The 22,737-nt window shown below is 38.1% G+C and overlaps 1 protein-coding gene across 1 annotated transcript in view; it reads right to left on the bottom strand.

Annotated features, from left to right (window-relative positions):
- The window catches only part of LOC142760966 (isoaspartyl peptidase/L-asparaginase-like), a 45,181-nt gene that overhangs the window by 5,418 nt on the left and 17,026 nt on the right, over positions 1 to 22,737 (bottom strand). The window contains exon 5 of the mRNA XM_075864149.1: positions 5,953 to 6,071. Coding sequence (XP_075720264.1) covers positions 5,953 to 6,071 — 119 coding nt within the window. The remainder of the gene's footprint in view (positions 1 to 5,952; positions 6,072 to 22,737) is intronic.

Genomic DNA, 22,737 nt, shown 5'->3' with positions numbered 1-22,737 from the left:
TCACTCCAAAGCCAAATAAATGTAATAAAAAGAAACAAAGTGTCTGGATATTTACAAGCAGCTCTCTTCCAGATTTACATTGGCATCTTTCGAGAGAACATATTTCGAGGTAGCAGTAAGCAATAAAATAAAAAACAAACTACTCGTGGACATCATTTTTCTTTTGATCCATTTCCAGATCCCTTCTTTGCTTGGCAGGGCTGAAGTGATAGTCAAATCATGTTCGCAATTATCAACTTTTTTAATGTGGAAATTTAAATGAAGTATTTACAAGCTATAGGTGGTCAGTGCCAGATGCCACACTCCCATACAAATGTGCTCGTCTCTTTTAAAAGATAGAGCCGAAATTAAGCAATTTACAATCTTGAAAGTGTTTACAAACTGTCAAATACATGCAACATTTTTATATTATATCTTAAAAGAACTTGACTTAGAGATAAATGATACTGTAGCATCTGTAAACCGCAGTGGCCTGCCTTACATTTTATTTATTTTGCTGGGTAATAGTGTTTGAATAAGGTTTCTTTGACCTCGATCAGAACACAATAAAATCTTTATGAAGTGATCTACATGCATTACATTTTAAAAACAAAATAATTGTATGCAAGATCATTTACTTTGGTTACTATGACACACATAAGACTATGTTCACACATGGGGATTTTTTGCAGATTTTGGAAAGCCAGAAATGAATCAAGGAGGAAGGAGAAGTAAATGTTCTTCCTTTATATTTCTCATTCCTTTTTCAAAATCTGCACCAAATCGCGATGTGTGAACAAGGCTTTAACCACAAATTGGTTTTTGATGTCTAAGGCTACATTCACATCTGCTATCTGGTTTCCGTTGTTCTGCTCTGTCATATGAGCACAACAACAAAAAAACAATGAGGGCTGGATCCGTTGCATGACTGACACCAACAGTGCCCGACGGAACCCATTCACTTTAATGGGTTCTGTTGGCTTTCCGTTATGGTGTCCATTGTTTTACATGACAAAGTAGCGCAGCATGCTGCGCTATTTTGACGGCATTTTTCACCAGATCTGCGATGGAGATTCCTAATGGAGCCTTCGACGCAGTTGTGAACAAAGCCTTTTAACCCCTTCCCTCCACAGCCATTTTTCGGATTTTCACTGTTTTTTCCTTCCCACCTTCCAAAAGCCATAACTTTAAAATGTTTCCATCAATATTGCCGTATGAGGGCTTGTTTTTTGTGGGATGAGTTGTAGATTTTCACAGCACCATTTTTTTGTACCATATAATGTAGTGGGAAACAAGAAAAAAGATATATGTAGGGTGGAATAGGAAAAAAAACAGTGATTCCTCAATTTTTTTGGGTGGTTTTGTTTTTACGGCGTTCACCATACGGTAAAAACGGCATGTTAACTTTATTCTGCAGGTCAATACAATTACAGCGATACCAAATTTATATAGTTTTCTTTATGTTTTACTACTATTAAAAGGAAAAAAACTGATTGTTAAAAATAAAATTTTAGTTTTGTCGCCATATTCTGAGAGCCATAACTTTTTTATTTTTCCCTCGATTTAGCGGTTTGTGGGCTTATTTTTTGAGGGGCGAGCTGTAGTTTATAGTAGTACCATTTTGGGGTATGTGAGACTTTTTGATCACTTTATATTTCATTTTTGTGGGAGATGTGTTTTTAATTTTTATTTTTTACGGCGTTCACTTTGCGGACTAAATAATGATATATTGTAATAGTTCAGATACCAGTTAGGTTAGCTTTTTATTTCTTTTACATTGTGCTTGAGGGAAAATGGGAAAATGGGGGGTTTTTGAACTTTTAATTAAAAAAAAAATTTTATTTGTTACAAAAACTTTATATTAATGTTTTTTCCTTTTTTTACTTGTCCCCTTAGGGGACTTTAACCAGCAATCATTAGAGCGCTTGCACGATATACTGCAATACTAATGTATTGCAGTATGTCGTGATTCTGACAGTCTCCTATGAAGCAGGGCTTCATAGTAGTAGAAAGACGGCGGACCTGGGGGACTTCATCTGGCCCCCAGGCTGTCATGCAATCCAACAGCATCCCCCGATCTTGCCACCGGGGGGCCGTTGGGACGTCACAGGGGGTCGCCCCCCCTGTTTTTAGTCCTTTAAATGCTGCGATCGCTATTGACCGCGACATTTAACGGGTAAAACAAGTGGAATCGTGCTCGTTACGCGGAAGTGTCGGCTGTAATACACAGCCGACACACTCGCTCTATGGAGCGGACTCAGGTCGTGAGCCAGCTCCATATTCACCAACCCAGCTGACAAGTGAAAAAGGGGCAGGAAATGTTGGCTTATTGTGTGCTCGAGTTGCTAGTGTGAAAACTGCAATATTTCAGTATAGTCATATAACCCCCCCAACAATTTTAAAAATACGTTCGTAACAAAAATATGATATGTAATTTCCTAAATAATAATTTCTTAAAAATGTCAGCTGTAAAACAAGTGTACGGTCACAGTGTTTTAAATCATTGTAACACCTGAATCCGGAAAGCCTGACACCTGGAAGTACAAAAATGATACCATGAATATAAAATAGCACTCCAAACAACTCCATGACAAGGTCACTGAAATGTGGCAGCCAGGGGGTAGATACAAGAAAATCATCATGTCAATAAATATCCTTCAGATTACAGGTAAAAGAGTTTTCCCATCAGGACAACTTCTTTCCATTTGCAGGCATTTTATCCAACTAAGATTTCTTCTAACCATGGAGTTCCTTGGAATCTGGTCAGGGGCTCCCCAGAACACAGTAGGAAGACCTATCACTTTTTCAACTGCAAACTCATTTCAGCCTGCTTAAGATGCTTGGCAAAACTGTCAGCTAACTTCAGCAAATATATTGTGCTCCGCAAAAATTATACAATGCGTTTGTTACCTGCCCCTACACCAAACTTCTTAGAGGTGGGAATGGGGGTTCCCTGAGATTGTAAAATTTGCCAGAATAGCTTCATTTTAAGAAGGTGTTGCTAAGTTGGAACAACCCTTTTAAGTCAACCACTAAAACTTTTTATGAATATGGCACAGCTGTAAATCTGTCTAGGTCAGACCAATCTCGAAATCTGATAGATGGCACTGCGTAGGAGGCTAGACTTTACTTCACTGCCTCAACATTGTTAGGATAGGAGGCACTGCAGGACCAATTGAAATAAAGGATTTTAAAGAATTGGTGTAGTAGTCTCTATCCAGACAATAACTAATTAAATGTAAAGCCATCATACTGATATGATGTCCACTGTAAGGGAACGTGTAAAGGGCAAGACATTTACAATGCACTCGAGAAATATTGTGCATTACAAAGCACAATCTTGGAATTTTAATAACTTGTACTAAATAATTAATTTTAATGCACGGTACATCCACAGTCCTGGTGTTTTTGTTTCTTTGACAATTTCAGTAAACTCATAGAACACTCATTGTCTTGCCTAGCTAGCAGCTTTAGTATTTACAGCTACACAGGATTCCCACTTTCGGGAAACCATATTAGCAGAGTCATCAGACATTTTTTCTCATACAGTGATTCTAGTTGTTTAACTCATCATTTATTCATTAAATAATTAAGTCTATTACATAAATGAGAATTCCCCCCAACACAAAATGAACATTACTAAATTATTGTAAATATTTGTCACCTTATTTTAATCACATCGTTATGATAAAGTATTTGATAGCAGTGTATGATATACTGATGTACATCTGTAATCACTATTTTGCTAGGGCACAAGGTTATCATGATTTAACACACTTTACTCGGTTTAAGCATCTCTTTTTCTTTTGCCCATAACAGGATAGAGGAAAATGCCATATCCATGGTCAATATTGTCCCCGGTGTAAAGTAAGTTGGTGGAGATATGGTTGTGGGGTGGCCAGTGCATCTGAAAGGAGATAAAGTGTGAGCCTTTGGGGCACTTCTGATGGCTGCGAGATCTTGAATTCTTCATAATTTGCATATGGCATGCTAAATCTTAGTGTCACCAATTGCAAGACCAGGGGCTACATAATGGGTGCAAATAAGGGCATTTTCTAGAGCTTAATCCAACACTAGGGATAAGAAATGTCTCAGACCTTAACATAGGCATCTTAAGTACTTAATAAAGGGGTTAGCCACTTTTTAACGTTTAGTGCCTAATCAATATAACAATAATGCTCATACTAAAAATGAGTTGTTTCAAATTTTACATCGAACCTGTGCTGCCATGTCGATGCCTCATATGTAAACAATCATTCCCCAGTAATAAATATAAGGTGTTTCGTCCATCACACGTCATCAATATGTCAGCTGTGTGTGAGATCATATTGCCGGCTTTGTCCGTGGGTCTATATGCACCAATAACTGCATTGTTTAGTGCACGCACAAATAACTTTTTTTTTTTAAACTATCGCAATTGACAATCCCCCTTCTCCTTCTTCCAACACACACTACTTTGTCTCGTAGTATACTGTGTTAACACCATAAAAAATTGGAAGAGAAGCAATCCACATCGAGAGTGCGCACATTGAGGACATAACTGTAAAGGAATGTGGCAGATCGGGATTTGCAGTTTACAGGAAAGGAATGAATTAATTGTTTCCTGAAACTACAAATCCTGCACACAAAAGCCATTTGAGTAGAGGAAAACAACCGGCCATATGGATTAAACAGTGGATGATTGGGTACATGAAATATTAGAATTACCAGTACAAAATTACTTAATTTACACTAAAAAAATCTGTGGACTAGCATTTAAAATTTATGTAGGTGTTGGCCTACCCCTTTAACCCCTTCATGCGCCATACATTTACAGCACTGGAATTGTGCCGTTGAGGATAAGTGCCGTAAATGTACGGCTCAGTGATGACGTGGGCACAGACACTGTGTCCGTGCCATCAACCATGGGAGAATGGCTGAGATTATCTCAGATTATCTTCATTTAGTTCTGAGGGAGTCGTGGAAACAGCTGAGCTTGCTTAAATCGTACCTAACCTTTCAGGGCACATTCGGAATGAGCTGTTAGATGTGTGTACATGAGGAGTAACTCTATTTCCATTATATGACTTGTATTCAGCATTTTTTTTTTTTAGCAATTTTCCCCTCTTCAGACTCTATCTCTAACTTTCAGTTGTTTGTGTCTGAGCTAGTCGGCAGAGCCAAACGGCTATCACGTCTTCTATAAAAAGTACACATAGAAGAGGAGAATCCTGCTCTCCTATATCTATCACATATATAGGACAACTGCAGAATCGCGGAGATTATACGGCAGTAATGAGCAGTCTAGCTGAGAATCAAGCAATGAAGTGACATAGAAAGCTTACCAGAACGTCTATGTCAAACTCTGCTCCTGCTTCCTTCTAGTGCTCCCCCTCCTTCTCCATAGACTTGTAGACTTGCATGCAGCATGTGTGTGTCTCCCTCACTCTGTTACCTCCTCCTGCTCCCATTCCCTCTCTTTAGACTTCTAGTGGCAGGCAGTGAAGAAACACACCCAGGCCTTCTGAAACCCGTCCATTCTGCTCTGTAACCAGGGACAGACTTTCCTTGACAACAGGGGGTGGACAGCAGTTTACATAAAGGGAGAAACCTAGTAGCAGTAACTTCACAAAGAATTTACATGGATAAAACAACTGAATTTTAATAGTAAGAAAATTACAAAGTTCTTCTATACCATGTATACTATTAGACTAGAATAAGTTCTTTAAAAAGTTAGTGTCCATTTAAATGTATCTCTTGAACTGGAAGCTTACACATTGACTTGTACAGTAACGACAATAATAAAAAGGTAAAAAATCATAGATGTTTAAAAAATAAAATTTCATATAAATAATTTAGCTTTCTTCAGTTCTATAGACTGTCTGTGTTATTGTACAGATACATTTCACATATGTTTCATTTTTGAGTGCTGAACTTTTTGAACTAAGTTTGGAAACTTATATGCATCTTATAAATGGTTTTATAACATCATACCTATAATTGGGCTGTCTCCGACCCGTCCGACCATTTTATTTGTTATTCCACCAGTTGAGGTAGCACAGGAAATGTTGCCCATTGAATCAATTGCTACAGCACCAACAGTATCATGCATCCTAGGGAAAATTGGAAGAAGGTAAGATATTACATAATTGATATTACATAAACATATATTACATAATTAAAATTTTAATGAGTTAAGTGCAACCAAAAATTAAGCTTGTGTAATACTGAATAAATAAAATAATGGTTTTATGATGATTTCACTTTTAGCTGTGTCAAACAATAATGATTATCAATAATTGTCTGATAATATTCACTAACAAAAATTAACATTTCAAGTAGAGTCTTGGATTTATTTGTTTAAATATGCACAAACTATGAACGTCTAAACAATTGACAAGATCTACAGGGTGGGCCATTTATATGGATACACCTAAATAAAATGGGAATGGTTGGTGATATTAACTTCCTGTTTGTGGCACATTAGTATATGGGAGGGGGGAAACTTTTCAAGCTGGGTGTTGATCATGGCGGCCATTTTGAAGTCGGCCATTTTGTATCCAACTTTAGTTTTTTCAATGGGAAGAGGGTCATGTGACACATCAAACTTATCGAGAATTTCACAAGAAAAACAATGGTGTGCTTGGTTTTAATGTTACTTTATTCTTTCATGAGTTATTTACAAGTTTCTGATCACTAATAAAATGTGTTCAAAGTGTTGCCCATTGTGTTGGATTGTCAATGCAACCCTCTTCTCCCACTCTTCACACACTGTTAGCAACACCGCAGAAGAAATGCTAGCACAGGCTTCCAGTATCCGTAGTTTCAGTTGCTGCACATCTCGTATCTTCACAGCATAGACAATTGCCTTCAGATGACCCCAAAGATAAAAGTCTAAGGGGGTCAGATCGGGAGACCTAGGGGGCCATTCAACTGGCCAACAACGACCAATCCACTTTCCAGGAAACTGTTCATCTAGGAATGCTCGGACCTGACTCCCATAATGTCATCCATAACTTGTAAATAACTCATGAAAGAATAAAGTAACGTTAAAACCAAGCACACCATTGTTTTTCTTGCGAAATTCTCGATAAGTTTGATGTGTCACATGGCCCTCTTCCCATTGAAAAAACTAAAGTTGGATACAAAATGGCCGACTTCAAAATGGCCGCCATGGTCAACACCCAGCTTGAAAAGTTTCCCCCCTCCCATATACTAATGTGCCACAAACAGGAAGTTAATATCACCAACCATTCCCATTTTATTTAGGTGTATCCATATAAATGGCCCACCCTGTACAGTTATAATAAACAGTAGATTATATAATATAGTTAGGGTCCACATTAGCTTTCCCATAGTTATCTCCAGCATTCAAAGAAGCTCTGAAACCACTGCTGGGATAGCCTCATAGTTTAGAAAATCAATAGAAATCACTGCTTGAGTTGAATACTGACACTGACCTGGTCTGAGAGAAGGTAAATGCACAATGAGGGCTCTTGTTTCTAAATGTGGTAAAATTGCTCACCCTCCATGTGCTTCTTTTCGGAACTCAGGGACATCTGTGAAAGGTCAAGAATTACAGAAACCATAGAACCTTACCCACACTCTTCCTGCTTTATTTCCTTTAGAATCTTTGTGAACCTTTAAAATCCCCTGACCATCATATATTGAAATAACTGAAAATGCTGTGTTCTGTATTTCCATTGTATGATTTTGAGAATTTGGTCCTACAAAGTGCTGCCCTGATATTCCAGACGTACTGACTTTATTTAAATGTAATACATTGAAAAATTACTAAAAAGGAATTTGTCCTTTCCGCTCACGCTAAGGACCATCATGTTGGTGAGTGGTAGATTACATTTAATTTGACACATCAGTAATAGTCAAGGGAGGGGAGGATCCTCATTGATTTATATTTAATTATATATATTTTTTTTTCCCTAAAGGTTGATTAATTCGTCATCAGAACATGATCTATTTTTAAAATAAAATTTTTATGTGAAACATATATTTTAGGAATTTTTGGTGATTGTTTTTTATTTTCTATGTCATTATATATTAAAAAATAATCCTAAAATCTTGCAGTTTCCACTCTGACCTCTGGCCTCACAATAGACAGACACTTCTGTTCTGTAGAGCTCACTTCTCAGCAGTCATCTCATTATCAGGCAGGATTACAATGAAAGGTAACACCTATATATAGATAACACAGGTGTTAAGGATCTGCCAGGCACAGCTTCTGTATCCACGCCCATAGGTAATCAGTCTGCACCTGCTTCTATGTCTGTGAGACTGACTCCATCTTCCACCACTCAGGATGGCAGGCTTAGGAGTGGGAGAGCCTATCACAGCCTGGCCAGACGGAGCTAGCTCCCGCCCTCTGTCTATTTATACCTGCCTTTCCTGTTCCTCCTTGCTTGTGATTCTTCTCTGTTGGTTTCCTGGCCCTGCTGCAGCTTCTTGAACTACTTGTCCCTGCTTCGTATTGACCCTGGCTTACTGACTACTCTTCTGCTCTGCGTTTGGTACCTCGTACACTCCTGGTTTGACTCGGCTTGTTCACTACTCTCCTGCTCTGCGTTTGGCACCTCGTACTCTCCTGGTTTGACTCGGCTCGTTTACTCCTCTTGTTGCTCACGGTGTTGCCGTGGGCAACTGCCCCATTTCCCTTTGTTCTGTGTTTCCTTGTCTGTTGTCTGTCGTGCACTTATTGAGTGTAGGGACCGTCGCCCAGTTGTACCCCGTCGCCTAGGGCGGGTCGTTGCAAGTAGGCAGGGACTGAGTGGCGGGTAGTTTAGGGCGCACTTGTCTGTTTCCCTATCCCTGTCATTACAACAGGATCTACCATTATCAATAGGTGATGGACACCGCTCCCTTCCTATCCCTTCCTGCACAGTGACCTCTGCACAGGTCACAGAGCATGCCTAGAAAACTCTCCTATATAAGTCAATGTGTCCTCTCCTGTTCACAGTTTTTTTTTTTTTTGACAAATTGTTTATTGAAAGTTTTTCAAAGAAACAGCAAAAGAAATTATACAAAATAAACAAGATTACAAAGATGTACATAAGCATGAGAAGTCAAACACGTTATACAAGTATGCATATAAAGGATACATAATTGTATAGAAATAGCATTGCTATTATAGTAATATAGTAATATAGACAAAATTAGTTAAATTGACTATAATGTATTACATGACCTCCAAAAGTACAATTTATAAGGATTACAGACATCCAATAATCAAATAATTCGTTTTTTTTTAAACAAAAACAAGAACATTATCAGTAACACATATAATCCCTGCCAATGGATCTAGTGTGCTATAACGCCAAACCTATAGTACTTCTAGAAGATCGTTACCAAGCTATGAAGGAAGCTGCAGAGCATTAAAGTCAAGCCATTTGGACCATTTGTAAGTGAATATCTGTAATGCATGTAGTCTTATTGAAATTAAATGTTCCATAATACAATTATATTGAACCTTACGTATAATTTCTACTCTATCCGGAATAGAAGTACTTTTCCATCTCTGAGCAATACTGGTACTTGCTACTGTCAGCACATGAGCTATAATCGTACTGTTCTCATTACCAGGATCATCTAATTTCAGGGAGAGTAGAGCTACCTCCGGTCCCCAAAGAAAAGGAAAGCCAAGTATATAATTTAACGATTTTTGCGAGATCACGCTATAAACGACAGAAGCGTGATCTAGAGTAAGTGACACACATTAATTACCGAAGTGTCAGGAGTATTTAATAGACATTGTGTCCTGGCTGGAAGCGATGTCTATTTACTCTCGACACTTCAGTAATGTTAATGTGGGTGTACGTGATAGCACACACTGAGCTGATTACATGAATGGAGAGAAGTGTATGACGCTGATTGGTCAGCGTCATACACTTCTCTCCACAACGCCCACTTGGTCAAAAGTAAAAACACGCCCAGTTGGCATTAAGAAAGTCATTAGCATAAAGCTAAAATAGGTCATAACTTGGTGAAAATGTATTGTTTTTCTAAAAAAAAAAATTACATTATGTAGGAGATAGTGCACTTAGAATGTGGTGACAGAGCCTCTTTAAGTGCAGAGAAAGATGATTCATGCTGGTGGATCGCCCCATAAGCCTTAGAGATACCCTTGGATGTCAGCTTAGGGTTGTAAATCTATTGTTCATAACTAGAAAGAAGGCAAGTGGATACAAGTTTAACAGAAGAAAGAAAATGCCTAAACTTGAGATACTTATTCAAATCCCTAGGGTGTAGACTGTACCTGTAAGTTAGTGTAGAAAAGGGTTGTTTTCATATAATAAGCAGTAATATTCGAATAACTCAAACCCCCATTATCTGCAGGCAAATGCAATATTTTCGCAGCAACTCTCGCCCTTTTACCATTCCAAATAAATCTCGTAAAAATCGTTTGTATACGTCTCAAGGGAGATTTGGGAAGTGGGATTGGAATGTTCCGAAATTAGTAAAGCACCTTAGGAAGCAATAACATTTTAGAAGCAGATATGCGGCCCATCCAGGACAAAGGAAACCTGGAGTAGGATATGACATCTTTGTTCAAGGTTTGCATCAAAGTATTATAATTGATAGATACCAATTTGCTACAGGGATAAGTGAGAAAGATGCCCAAGTAAGGAATCGCTCCATCAGACCATTTAAAAGGAAATTCACTTTGCAGGCTCAACTGTGTAAGTTTGGGGATATCCATATTTAGAATTAAAGATTTCAAGATATTAATTTTATAATAGCTGATCTCTGCAAACTCCTGAATGAGCTTGAGTACGTGAGGTAAAGTGTCATTAAGGGAGGATAAACACAATATGACGTCATCCGCAAAGAGACCTATACGATGTTCGGTAGGGCCTAACGTATCACTTTTGATATGTGGTGACATTTTTACTGCCATAGCAAATGGCTCCATGACCATAGTGAATATCATGGGTGATAAAGGGCAACCATGTCTGGTGCCGTTGGTTACGGAGAATGGGGTCGACAGCGCACCTGTGGTATACACTTGGGTGGAGGGAAATGTATACAAGGCCATAATAGCAGACAAGAAGGAATTTTGAATTCCAAACTTCCCTAATACTTCTTGCAGGAAACTCCAATGGACACGGTCGAACGCCTTCTCCGCGTCCAGAGTAAGGGGCAAAGAAGGCATTCACCGAACCTCACCTTCTGAAACAATACCTCTGAATACTATCTACTGTTTGTCTACCTTTATCAAATCCCACCTGGTTAGGACTAATCAGTTGGGGAAGGATGTCCGCGAGCCTGCTTGATAAAATGTTTGCGTAGATTTTTAGGTCCGTATTCAGTAGGGAAATGGGACGAAAATTGGAAGGGACATTCAGAGATTTTTGGGTAAGGCGACTACAATTGCTTTAAGCATTTCAGGGGGGAAAGCTTCATTTTTAATTACCTCATTAAATGTCCTAGCCAGATAGGGAGCCAATGTAGTTTTATAAGTCCTAAAGTACTCATTGGTAAGACCATCAGGTCCAGGGGACTTATGGGCTTTAAGCGACGATATGGCTTTGAGAATTTCCTCCTCAGATACGGGCATAGAAATACTTTGTAGTTGGGTAGGTGAAATGGAGGGAAAATCCTATTGGGCTAGGAAACTTTTAATTTTATCAAGTTGGGGTTGGGATAGCAGGGGTAGCAGTAGATACATCCACAATTGGTGGATCATTATGGGCTGCAGTGAGTTCAGATATTTTATGCTGTATATGTGAAGTGCGTTCTCCTATTGAAGTAACCTCCGTCTAAAGTTTCCCCAGTGCTTTCAACAAATCACTGTTTAGTGATTTATGCAGGTCAGCCAACTCAAGTGTCATAGTGGCTACAGTCACAATGGACTCTGGAATAAGATGTGCAGGGGATGTCAAAGGAAGGGATGACGGAAGATTTGAGCATTCGTCCCACGAAACAGGAGTTGCTTGCATAGAGGAGACAGAAGAAATGGCTTTATGTACCTGAGCACATGGGCTGCCATGTGCAATGGCATTCTCATGGCCCAACTCATCCATCGGAGTATTAGGCATCTCCGGAGAGGAGGAACACTTTGAGATGAAGCCAGAGAGAGCAAGGGTTCAGATAAGAGGAGATCCCCCACTGGAAGTAATATCTCCTGTTGTGTTTGCAGGAGAGATTCAGTCGTCCGTCCTACAGCTCGGTGCTCGGCACCATATTGGGAGGAATCAGAAGCCTGGAAAAACGTTGATAATTTCAATGTGCTTTTCTTTTTCCGTCCTCTCACCATGCTGTGATAGGTCCCAGGTATAGCAGGTATAAGGTGGAAAGGTTTGCACTATGCCACTATAATCGCCGTTCAGTCAGAAGCTCAGAGATTAAACGTCCGGCTTCATGCACTTCTAGCCATGACCCCCCCCCCCCCGCTGTTCACAGGTATTTATGGTACATATATCTGCTGTAAAGCATATCTCTTAATGCTGTTAACAGTAGCTCACGCAAGATGGCTGCGCCCTGTAATCATATAAAGAAAAAGTCTACAATTAAAAAATAGAAACAGATTTTAAAAAAAAGAGAGTTTCACTCTCTGGTATTAATTAGGGGAAAAGAAAAATATAGGTGATACATTCCCTTTAAGGCTAATCTACAGAAAATCTAATTATCACATATTCGCTGTATTTTTAAAAAAATGATCCTTACTCAGTATACTTATATATATTCTTGTCTATTTTTGTATATTTTCATCTTCAATGTCACTTTCGTGTCTACAGATATGACCCTCATTACTTCTCAATATATCTAAGACTCTTGCCAGCACTAGCAGTTTGACCTTAAAGAGGCTCTGTCACCAGACTTTGCAACCCCTATCTGCTATTGCAGCAGATAGGCGCTGCAATGTAGATTACAGTAACGTTTTTATTTTTAAAAAACGAGCATTTTTGGCCAAGTTATGACCATTTTTGTATTTATGCAAATGAGGCTTGCAAAAGTCCAAGTGGGCGTGTTTAAAGTAAAAGTCCAAGTGGGCGTGTATTATGTGCATACATCGGGGTGTTTTTACTACTTTTACTAGCTGGGCGTTGTGTATAGAAGTATCATCCACTTCTTTTCACAACGCCCAGCTTCTGGCAGTGCAGACACAGCCGTGTTCTCGAGAGATCACGCTGTGTCGTCACTCACAGGTCCTGCATCGTGTCGGACGAGCGAGGACACATCGGCACCAGAGGCTACAGTTGATTCTGCAGCAGCATCGGCGTTTGCAGGTAAGTCGATGTAGCTACTTACCTGCAAACGCTGATGCTGCTGCAGAATCAACTGTAGCCTCTGGTGCCGATGTGGCCGACACGATGCAGGACCTGGGGCAGAAAGTGAGTGACGTCACAGCGTGATCTCTCGAGAACACGCTGTGTGTCTGCACTGCCAGAAGCTGGGCGTTCTGAAGAGAAGTGGATGATACTTCTTGTCAGAACGCCCAGCTAGTAAAAGTAGTAAAAACGCCCCGATGTACGCACATAATACACGCCCACTTGGACTTTTACTGTAAACACGCCCACTTGGACTTTTGCAAACCTCATTTGCATAAATACAAAAATGGTCATAACTTGGCCAAAAATGCTTGTTTTTAAAAAATAAAAACGTTACTGTAATCTACATTGCAGCGCCGATCTGCTGCAATAGCAGATAGGGGTTGCAAAATCTGGTGACAGAGCCTCTTTAATAACCATTTAACTTCATTGTAATATGCGGACCATGGTAAACAAGGCAGTCATTGGGATCAGTTCCTAATTCAACAAACTTTGTAAGTAATTGAAATATTTCAGAAGAAAGTTTCCGACTATGTCAGAAAAGAGTATCAAATTTTGCAGTTAAAAAATCTCCAATGTGCCAGCAGTAATTGAGTCCTAAATGTTGTGTGATAAGAGGAAGACATTTCTTATAGAGGTAACATTAGTCACACAAGTGTCATGAGTAATGAAGTTTAGACATAAGATGAATGGTGCCAAATTAGCACATTGCCACATAGGAGAAATATCAGGCTATTTTTATTGTTACCCAGTAGGAAATCACCTTATTTTATGCTATCAGTCGAGGAGCTGTTCACATGTTTTCTGGCTAGCTCCTATCACGGTAAATTCAAGGTGACAATGAAAGCACACTTCTGTAAAACTCTTTTGGCAGGTTTCCCAGTGCATCTGCTGGTCTACTTTAATCCCATTCCATATGTCTACAATATGAATGCCACTGCTTTGTTCTACTAGAAGGAAAATGTACCCAACACACTGTGCTGTTTTTCTCTCTACATATCTCAGTAAAATACATTATCATGAACTTCTTGCATATTCATATTCATACAGTTGATGTAAAACTGGAAAACATATTTTCAAAATACATGTTTCAATGAGTCATTGAATAGAGGTCAAAACAAAGGCCACAATTTTAGCTATTAAAATAGCTTTCAAGGACTAAATCATTGATGGCCCCTGGGACCCCTGCCGATAAGCAGAATGGAAGGGGCTGAAGCACTCGTTTCCCTTACATGGGGCTGAGCAGTAGTATTGGGCATAGCCGCATGTATGGACAAGACGCTGTACCTAGGTAAGCATTATAGTGCACTAGTTTTTACTGAAAATCTTTATATGTTGCATTTAAATAAACACATGTTACTCAGGCAGAAATTATTAATTAAGTTCACACTACCGTTATGTTCCGTTTAGGGCTCTTCCGTCACAGGAAGAGATGAATGAGAGTCCAAATGGAAAGCATAGCTTCCGTTAGAATTACCATTGATTTCAATGGTAATTCTTTTTTCAGTTGCTTTTCATTTGCCTCTGTTCGATTTGTTTCTGTTTTTTTCACGGAAGCAAAAGTGCTGTCTACAGCAATTTTGCTTCCGTGAAAAAAACCGGAAACCTCGCGAACGGAGGCAAACAGAATGCATCTGAAAGAAAAGAATTACCTTTGAAATCAATGGTAATTCTAACGGAAGCTATGTTTTCCGTTTGGAGTCTCATTCATCTCTTCCTGTGACGGAAGAGCCCCAAACAGCACATAACGGTAGTGAGAACTTACCCTAAATTAGTCTAAGTAATAAGCTGCTGAATATATCAGAATATTTTATGTGCTTCAACCTGTGCAATTTCTGCCTCATGCAAAGTTCACCTGACTGTTGTATGATTTGCGTCATTTTTGCAGTTTTTCCTTTTGTTCTATATACTATGCGTTCGTAAATTCTTTACACCCTTTACATTTTTCCACAGTTTGTTATGTTGAGGCCTTGTGCTAAAATAAAATAAAAATTAAAGTTTTTCCCCATCATTCTGCATTTAATACCAATAATGACAAAGTGAAAACAGAATGTTTATTACAGCCTCCAGTCTTCTTGGGTATGATGCCACAAGATTTGCACACCTGATTTGGGGATTTTTCACCATTCTTCTCCACAGATCCTCTCAAGAGCTGTCCGGTTGGATGGGGAACGTCGGTGGACAGCCATTTTAAGGTCTCTCCAGATATGTTCGATTGGATTCAAATCAGGGCTCTGGCTGGGTGACTTAAGGACATTCACAGAGTTGTCCCTAAGCCACTCCTGTTTTGTCTTGCCTGTGTGCTTAGGGTCATTGTCTTGTTGGAAGGTGAACCTTCGGCCCAGTCTGAAATCCAGAGCAATCTGGATCAGATTTTCATTAAGAATATCTCTGTACTTTGCTCCTTTCATCTTTCCCTAAACCCTGACCAGTCTCCCTGTACCAGCCGCTGAAAAACACCCCCACAGCATGATGCTGCCACCGAAATGCTTCACTGTGGGGATGGTATTGGGCAGGTGATGAGCAGTGCCTGGTTTCCTCCAGACATGATGCTTAGAATTGATGCCAAAAAGTTCAATCTTGGTTTCATCAGACCATAGAATCTTCTTTCTCACAGTCTGAGAGTCCTTTAGGTGCTCTTTTGCAAACTCCAGAGGCGGGTTTTCATAGGCCTTTTACTGAGGAGAGGTTTCTTTCCTGTTCCTCTGCCAAAAAGCCCAGATTAATGGAGTGCTGCAGTGATGGTTGACCTTCTGGAAGTTTCTCCAATCTGCACACAAGATCTTTGGAGCTCCGCCAAAGTGATCATTGGGTTCTTAATCACCTCTCTTACCAAGGCCCTTCTCCCCCGATTACTTCGTTTGGTGGGGCGGCCGGCTCTAGCAAGAGTCCTAGTTGTTCCAAACTTCTCCCATTTAAGAATTATGGAGGCCACTGTGCTCTTGGGAACTTTCAGTGCAGCAGAAACATTTTTATACCCTTCTCCAGATCTGTGCCTCCATATAATCCTGTCTCTGGGGTCTACAGGCAGTTCTTTTCTCCTCATGGGTTGGTTTTTGCTCTTATATGCATTATCAGCTGTGAGACCTTATATAGACAGGAGTGTTTTTCCAAATCATGTCCAATCAAATTAATTTACTACAGGTGGACTCCAATCAAGGTGTAGAAACATTTAAAAGATGTTCTAGAGAAATGAGAAAATTGCAGAAAAAGACAACAAAGCGCACAATAGTGCATGAAACTGTGATTTATAGGTGTGAACAGTGTGCAAGTGATGCTAACCTGGTGCAGTTATGCTGAGAGCATAACATCCAGTAGAGCAGAATCCAAAAATAGCCTCAACGGTATGGTGGTAGTAGAGTCGGGTTGCAGCCCAGGACCCGGTTTGAGAGCTTAGCAAAAAGTCTCAATGTACAGGGTGGGCCATTTATATGGATACACCTAAATAAAATGGGAATGGTTGGTGATATTAACTTCCTGTTTGTGGCACATTAGTATATGGGAGGGGGGAAACTTTTCAAGCTGGGTGTTGACCATGGCGGCCATTTTGAAGTCGGCCATTTTGTATCCAACTTTCGTTTTTTCAATGGGAAGAGGGTCATGTGACACATCAAACTTATCGAGAATTTCACAAGAAAAACAATGGTGTGCTTGGTTTTAACGTTACTTTATTCTTTCATGAGTTATTTACAAGTTTCTGACCACTTATAAAATGTGTTCAAAGTGCTGCCCATTGTGTTGGATTGTCAATGCAACCCTCTTCTCCCACTCTTCACACACTGATAGCAACACTGCAGAAGAAATGCTAGCACAGGCTTCCAGTATCCGTAGTTTCAGTTGCTGCACATCTCGTATCTTCACAGCATAGACAATTGCCTTCAGATGACACCAAAGATAAAAGTCTAAGGGGGTCAGATCGGGAGGCATTTCTTCTGCGGTGTTGCTATCAGTGTGTGAAGAGTGGGAGAAGAGGGTTACATTAACAATCCAACACAATGGGCAGCACTTTGAACACATTTTATAAGTGGTCTGAAACTTGTAAATAACTCATGAAAGAATAAAGTAACGTTAAAACCAAGCACACCATTGTTTTTCTTGTGAAATTCTCGATAAGTTTGATGTGTCACATGACCCTCTTCCCATTGAAAAAACGAAAGTTGGATACAAAATGTCCGACTTAAAAATGGCCACCATGGTCAACACCCAGCTTGAAAAGTTTCCCCCCTCCCATATACTAATGTGCCACAAACAGGAAGTTAATATCACCAACCATTCCCATTTTATTTAGGTGTATCCATATAAATGGCCCACCCTGTAGATATGGAGGAATAAAAGAAAAAGAACGGGTGCTTTCCAGGCGCTACCGATCGGAGTGATCATCCATAGAAGGTGTAATCCATATGTCTCAAGGATAGAGATGACATCAGTAATTAAAAGGATTTATTGGTGCAGGTATATAAACTATAGCACAACAGTAGGCTGTTTAACAGCGGACTGTTTCGAAACCGGACCGGTTTCTTCCTCAGGTAGCATATAAATGAGTAGATGGGTGGGGTGTCGGTTAAATAACCGAATTAAAGGTCAGTTTGAGGTAAGAACTACCGGGTCAGGTATACAAGTCAAAATCTGTTGAACATACGTATGGAACAATACACATAATTATACAAGTAATTACAAACAGTAAAATAAAAATATTAGATAAAACAGTGTCTGCATTATATTTAAAAACTTAATTGACTTCCAAAGATTATAATCGGGGGATAACTAACAGTTAAAAAGAATCCTTTATTAATAGGGTTTAAAAATATATATGTATATATATATATATATATATATACACACACATATATATATGTGTTTGTATTTTTTATCTTAAAAATTCTGTATGAATTAATAAAAATTAATAAAAGAGATCTATGAAAATAACTTCAATAGTTTTCTTATCATATTGATGATTTGAGATCCATCTATAGTTTAAAAAATTGTTTATTTTGCAACCGTAATTATCATAGAGGAAATTTAGCATACAAATGGAGTATCATCTTATTTTTCAGTTGTTTCTAGGGGTTATACTAAAGGGTAAATTCCCCTTTTGCTCATTTTATCTTATTCTTATATTTAGTTATATAAATTCGTAGGTATTAAGCTAAGAAAGTTTTTTGGGGTATGTTCTGTGCATATATATATATATTTTCATATGCGCTTTCATTGTAATTGTATTGTTTTCATAACAAAATAATAATAAATATACTGATTCTTTTCTAGTCTTAATCCTTCTTTCAAGACTTTTCCTTGAAATGGAGTGATCATATTTTGTGATTCTTGTTATTAAAGATATATGATTTCTTCTTTGATGCGGTCTTTGCCGGTTATTAAAAAATATATTGTAACATATAACGAATTTATTGGCTATTTATGTCCAATGAACCTCATCTAAAATAAATTTGTTTTATTAAATTATTATCTCTGTAATTTCATTAAGACCTTCAGGTTTTAAGGTCTTAAGTTTGTATATCCAATAAATTTCCCTTTTACAGAGTGAATCGAACCTCTCCACTCGGCTTTCGTTTATGTATTCGATGGGTATAATATTAAAACATTTAAAATCATCATTGTGAAATAAAGTACAGTGTTTAGAGATACTATGTAGAAGAATTTTTTTTCTACAATTAGAGCGATGCTTATTTAACCGACAGTGTAAAGGTTGTATGGTTCTTCCCACGTATTGGAGACCACAAATGCAATTGATAAGATATATGACATAATTTGACTGACAGTTTAGATGTGTTTCAATTTGATACTCATTTTTCATTTGATTTGATCGAAAGATGTCTGTAGTGAGTATGCTGGAACATAAACATCTCTTTTTTCTACATTTGGAACTCCCTTTTATGTATAGACATGAATTCATAGTGTTTTGTTGAAATATCTTTTGTTTCCCAGCAAAATTAATCCGACTAGGTGCCAGAATGTTCTTGACAGTCTTTGCTCTCTTAAAAGTTATCATCGGTTTCATTGGTAGACTGTTTTTTAAGAAGGGGTCAACATGTAGAATGTGCCAGTGTCTATTCATAATGTCTTTTATATTTTTATGTGCTGCATTGTATTTAGTTATAAAATTGAAGGAAAAAGAGTTTTTTTGTTTTTCCTTCACTTTTTTAATATCTATTCTATCCCTCTCTTTAGTTCCATTTGATATTATATCATTAGGAGGTAAACATTCCTCTTGGCTTAAAATTACAGGTTTTTTTATATGCATCTGAAAGAAGTGTCTGTGGGTAGTTTTTTTCTTTAAACCGTTTTTGCAAAATACGGCTTTGATTATTGAAGTCTTCGTTTAATGTACAGTTTTTTCGAATTCTCTTGTACTGACTGTATGGTATATTTTTTAGCCACTTATGATAGTGACTGCTCTTATAGTCCAGATAGCTATTGCTATCAACTTTTTTAAAATGTGTGCGAGTAATAATTTTGCTTGCTGTTTTTGCTATTGTGAGATCTAAAAAATCTATTTCAGTTGATTGTATATTAAAAGTGAATTTTATCCCCCAGGTATTATTATTTAGTGTCTGACAGAAATCTGTCGCTGTTGTAAAATCACCTTCCCAAATCAGGAACAGATCGTCTATGTATCTTCTAAGTAGTAAAATATTAGTATTTGCCCATGGATGTTGCCAAATGTGTTCTTCCTCAAACATTCCCATGAAAATATTTGCATAGCTGGGTGCTACTCGTGTCCCCATAGCTGTGCCTTTTATTTGGTGATACAGTTTCTGGTCAAATGTAAAAATGTTATTTTTTAGGATGAATTCCATACTCTTGCAAAAAAAGTTAGTTTGTGCAGATAATAGTTCGGTATCCCTCTCCAGTCTTATTTTCAGTTTTTCCAGACCTAATGTATGTTCAATGTTACTATACAATGCGGTCTAGAGAAATGAGAGGCCTCCAGAGCTAAATTTCAAGTGTCATCAAAAAGGGTCTGAATACTTAACAAAATAATTATTATACTACTCTAAAAATTTAAAAATAGCAACCTAGTGAAACATCCTTAGCAGATATCCCTTTTCCCAGCACATACACAGATATGAAATAAATAAAGTAAAAAAGGATGCAAAAGGTGGACAAGTTCTCCTGAGACCTGTAGTACTACGGAGGCTAATCCAGATTTTGCGAGGTTGGTTGCCACTACACATAGATCCAACAGGTCACGGATTCTATATTTCTAGATGAAAAAGAAAAATATAGTGCAATACTGTTTGGAGATTTATCAACGTACAAATTTAATTTCCATACTCACAGGCAAGAAGCCGGAAGGGTGAAACTCAGGGTCGGGCTGGATTTGTTTGGCGTGCCACGCTTTTAAAAACGTTATTATATGTTTGAAATATCCTAATCCTTGTGAGTATGGAAATACAATTTGTATTTGATAAATCTCCAAACAGTATTTTTCTTTTTCATTTAGAAATATAGAATCCGTAACCTGTTGGATCTATGTGTAATGGCAACCAACCTTGGAAAATCTGGATTAGCCTTCGTAGTACTACAGGTCTCAAGAGAAGTTGTCCACCTTTTGCATCCTTTTTGGACTTTATTTATTTCATATTTGTGTATGTGCTGGGAAAAGGGATATCTACTAAGGATGTTTCACTTGGTTGCTATTTTTAAATCGTTAGAGCGGTATAATAATTATTTTGTTTCGTATTTACATTTAAGTGTTGTGGATTTTAAATTTTTTTTTTATACCGGTTTATTATTGCTTTAGTGGGCAACAGGAGCATTTTAGAAATTGTCACTGGTCTGAATACTTAAGTCCATGCAAAATTTTAGTTTTTCATTTTTTTTTAAAAAATTCTGTTTTCACGTTGTCATTATTGGGTATTGAGTGTAGAATGATGGGGGAAGACTTGATTTTTTTTTATTTTGGCACAAGGCCTCAACATAACAAAATGTGAAAAATGTGAAAGGGTCTAAAGACTTTCCTAATGCACTGTACTCCACTGATCATACAGTGTTAAAATGTAAACAATTATGTAACATAAAAATTAATTTAAAGGATTCACGTTGAATACTGCTACATGTGTGAATTCCAGCCGATGCAAGAAATAAGACATTCACCTGTATTAGTCTTCTATGGCAATGTCAATCTGAATTAGGCAACGGCATACAGCAGTGGTCTACTTAAAGAGGCTCTGTCACCAGATTATAAATGCCCTATCTCCTACATAATCTGATCGGCGCTGTAATGTAGATAACAGCAGTGGTTTATATTTTGAAAAACAATCATTTTTGAGAAAGTTATGAGCAATTTTAGATTTAGTTTCTTAAAGACCAACTGGGTGTGTTTTTACTTTTGACCAACTGGGTGTTGTAAAGAAGTGTATGAGGCTGACCAATCAGTGACCAATCAGTATCATACACTTCTCATTGTTCCAGCCCAGCTTCTTTCACTGCACAATCACACTGTGCTGTGGATCATGCTGGGCTGGAACAATGAGAAGTGTATGATGCTGATTGGTCACTGATTGGTCAGCCTCATACACTTCTTTACAACACCCAGTTGGTCAAAAGTAAAAACACACCCAGTTGGTCAAAAGTAAAAACACGCCCAGTTGGTCTTTAAGAAACTAAATCTAAAATTGCTCATAACTTGCTCAAAAATGATCGTTTTTCAAAATATAAACCACTGCTGTTATCTACATTACAGCGCCGATCAGATTATGTAGGAGATAGGGCACTTATAATCTGGTGACAGAGCCTCTTTAAGGCCAGGTTCACACATTGCGGTATGCATATCATTCTCACTTGTGTTTATTAGGAAAATTGGGAGCAGATCCCAGAGAAGTAGTATAAAAGGGATAAAGAAAATATTAATCCTACTCCCCTCTCTTGGATCTGTTCCCAAGTTTTCTAAAACAAAAACAAAAACATGCAAGTGAAAATTACATGTAAAACATGACATGTGAACCTAGACTTCTAGTCTTTATTAACCAATCAAGAATCAGACACTATGCTTATATGGATAACTCCATTACATATCTTTACAAGGATTGGAGCTCTGTTTTTCTGTCGTAGAGTTAAATGATAACAGTCTGGCTGCCTGCACCCTCCACTAAGGGGATCTTACTGGAGACATATTGTACAGTGAGCTGTAGAATTATTAGGCAAGCTCCCTCTAGTAAATGTTATCATTTAAAATAGTTTATTTACGTGAATACGGCTAAGCTGCAATACCATACACAACCTGTGGACAGATGTGGTGCTGTTTTTTTGTTTTTTTTTAAAGAAAGTAGCCAAGTTTTCCTAATCCTGGACAACTAATTTAATTTTATGATTGTGTGAAGGGAAGAAAGGAATTTGGAGCTCTGCAATAGGAAAATGTAGCTCCGACCCCTATAAACGTGTATTGTAAATTTTTCTTATAAACTATAGATACAAATACATATATAGAAACACCTTATTGAGAATTTTCTATTCTGCTATCAGTTAAAAGGAAGAA

Source organism: Rhinoderma darwinii, chromosome 4 (assembly GCF_050947455.1).
Source record: "Rhinoderma darwinii isolate aRhiDar2 chromosome 4, aRhiDar2.hap1, whole genome shotgun sequence".
In the NCBI taxonomy this organism is placed as follows: domain Eukaryota; kingdom Metazoa; phylum Chordata; class Amphibia; order Anura; family Rhinodermatidae; genus Rhinoderma; species Rhinoderma darwinii.
This window is presented reverse-complemented; position numbering and strand designations above follow the sequence as displayed.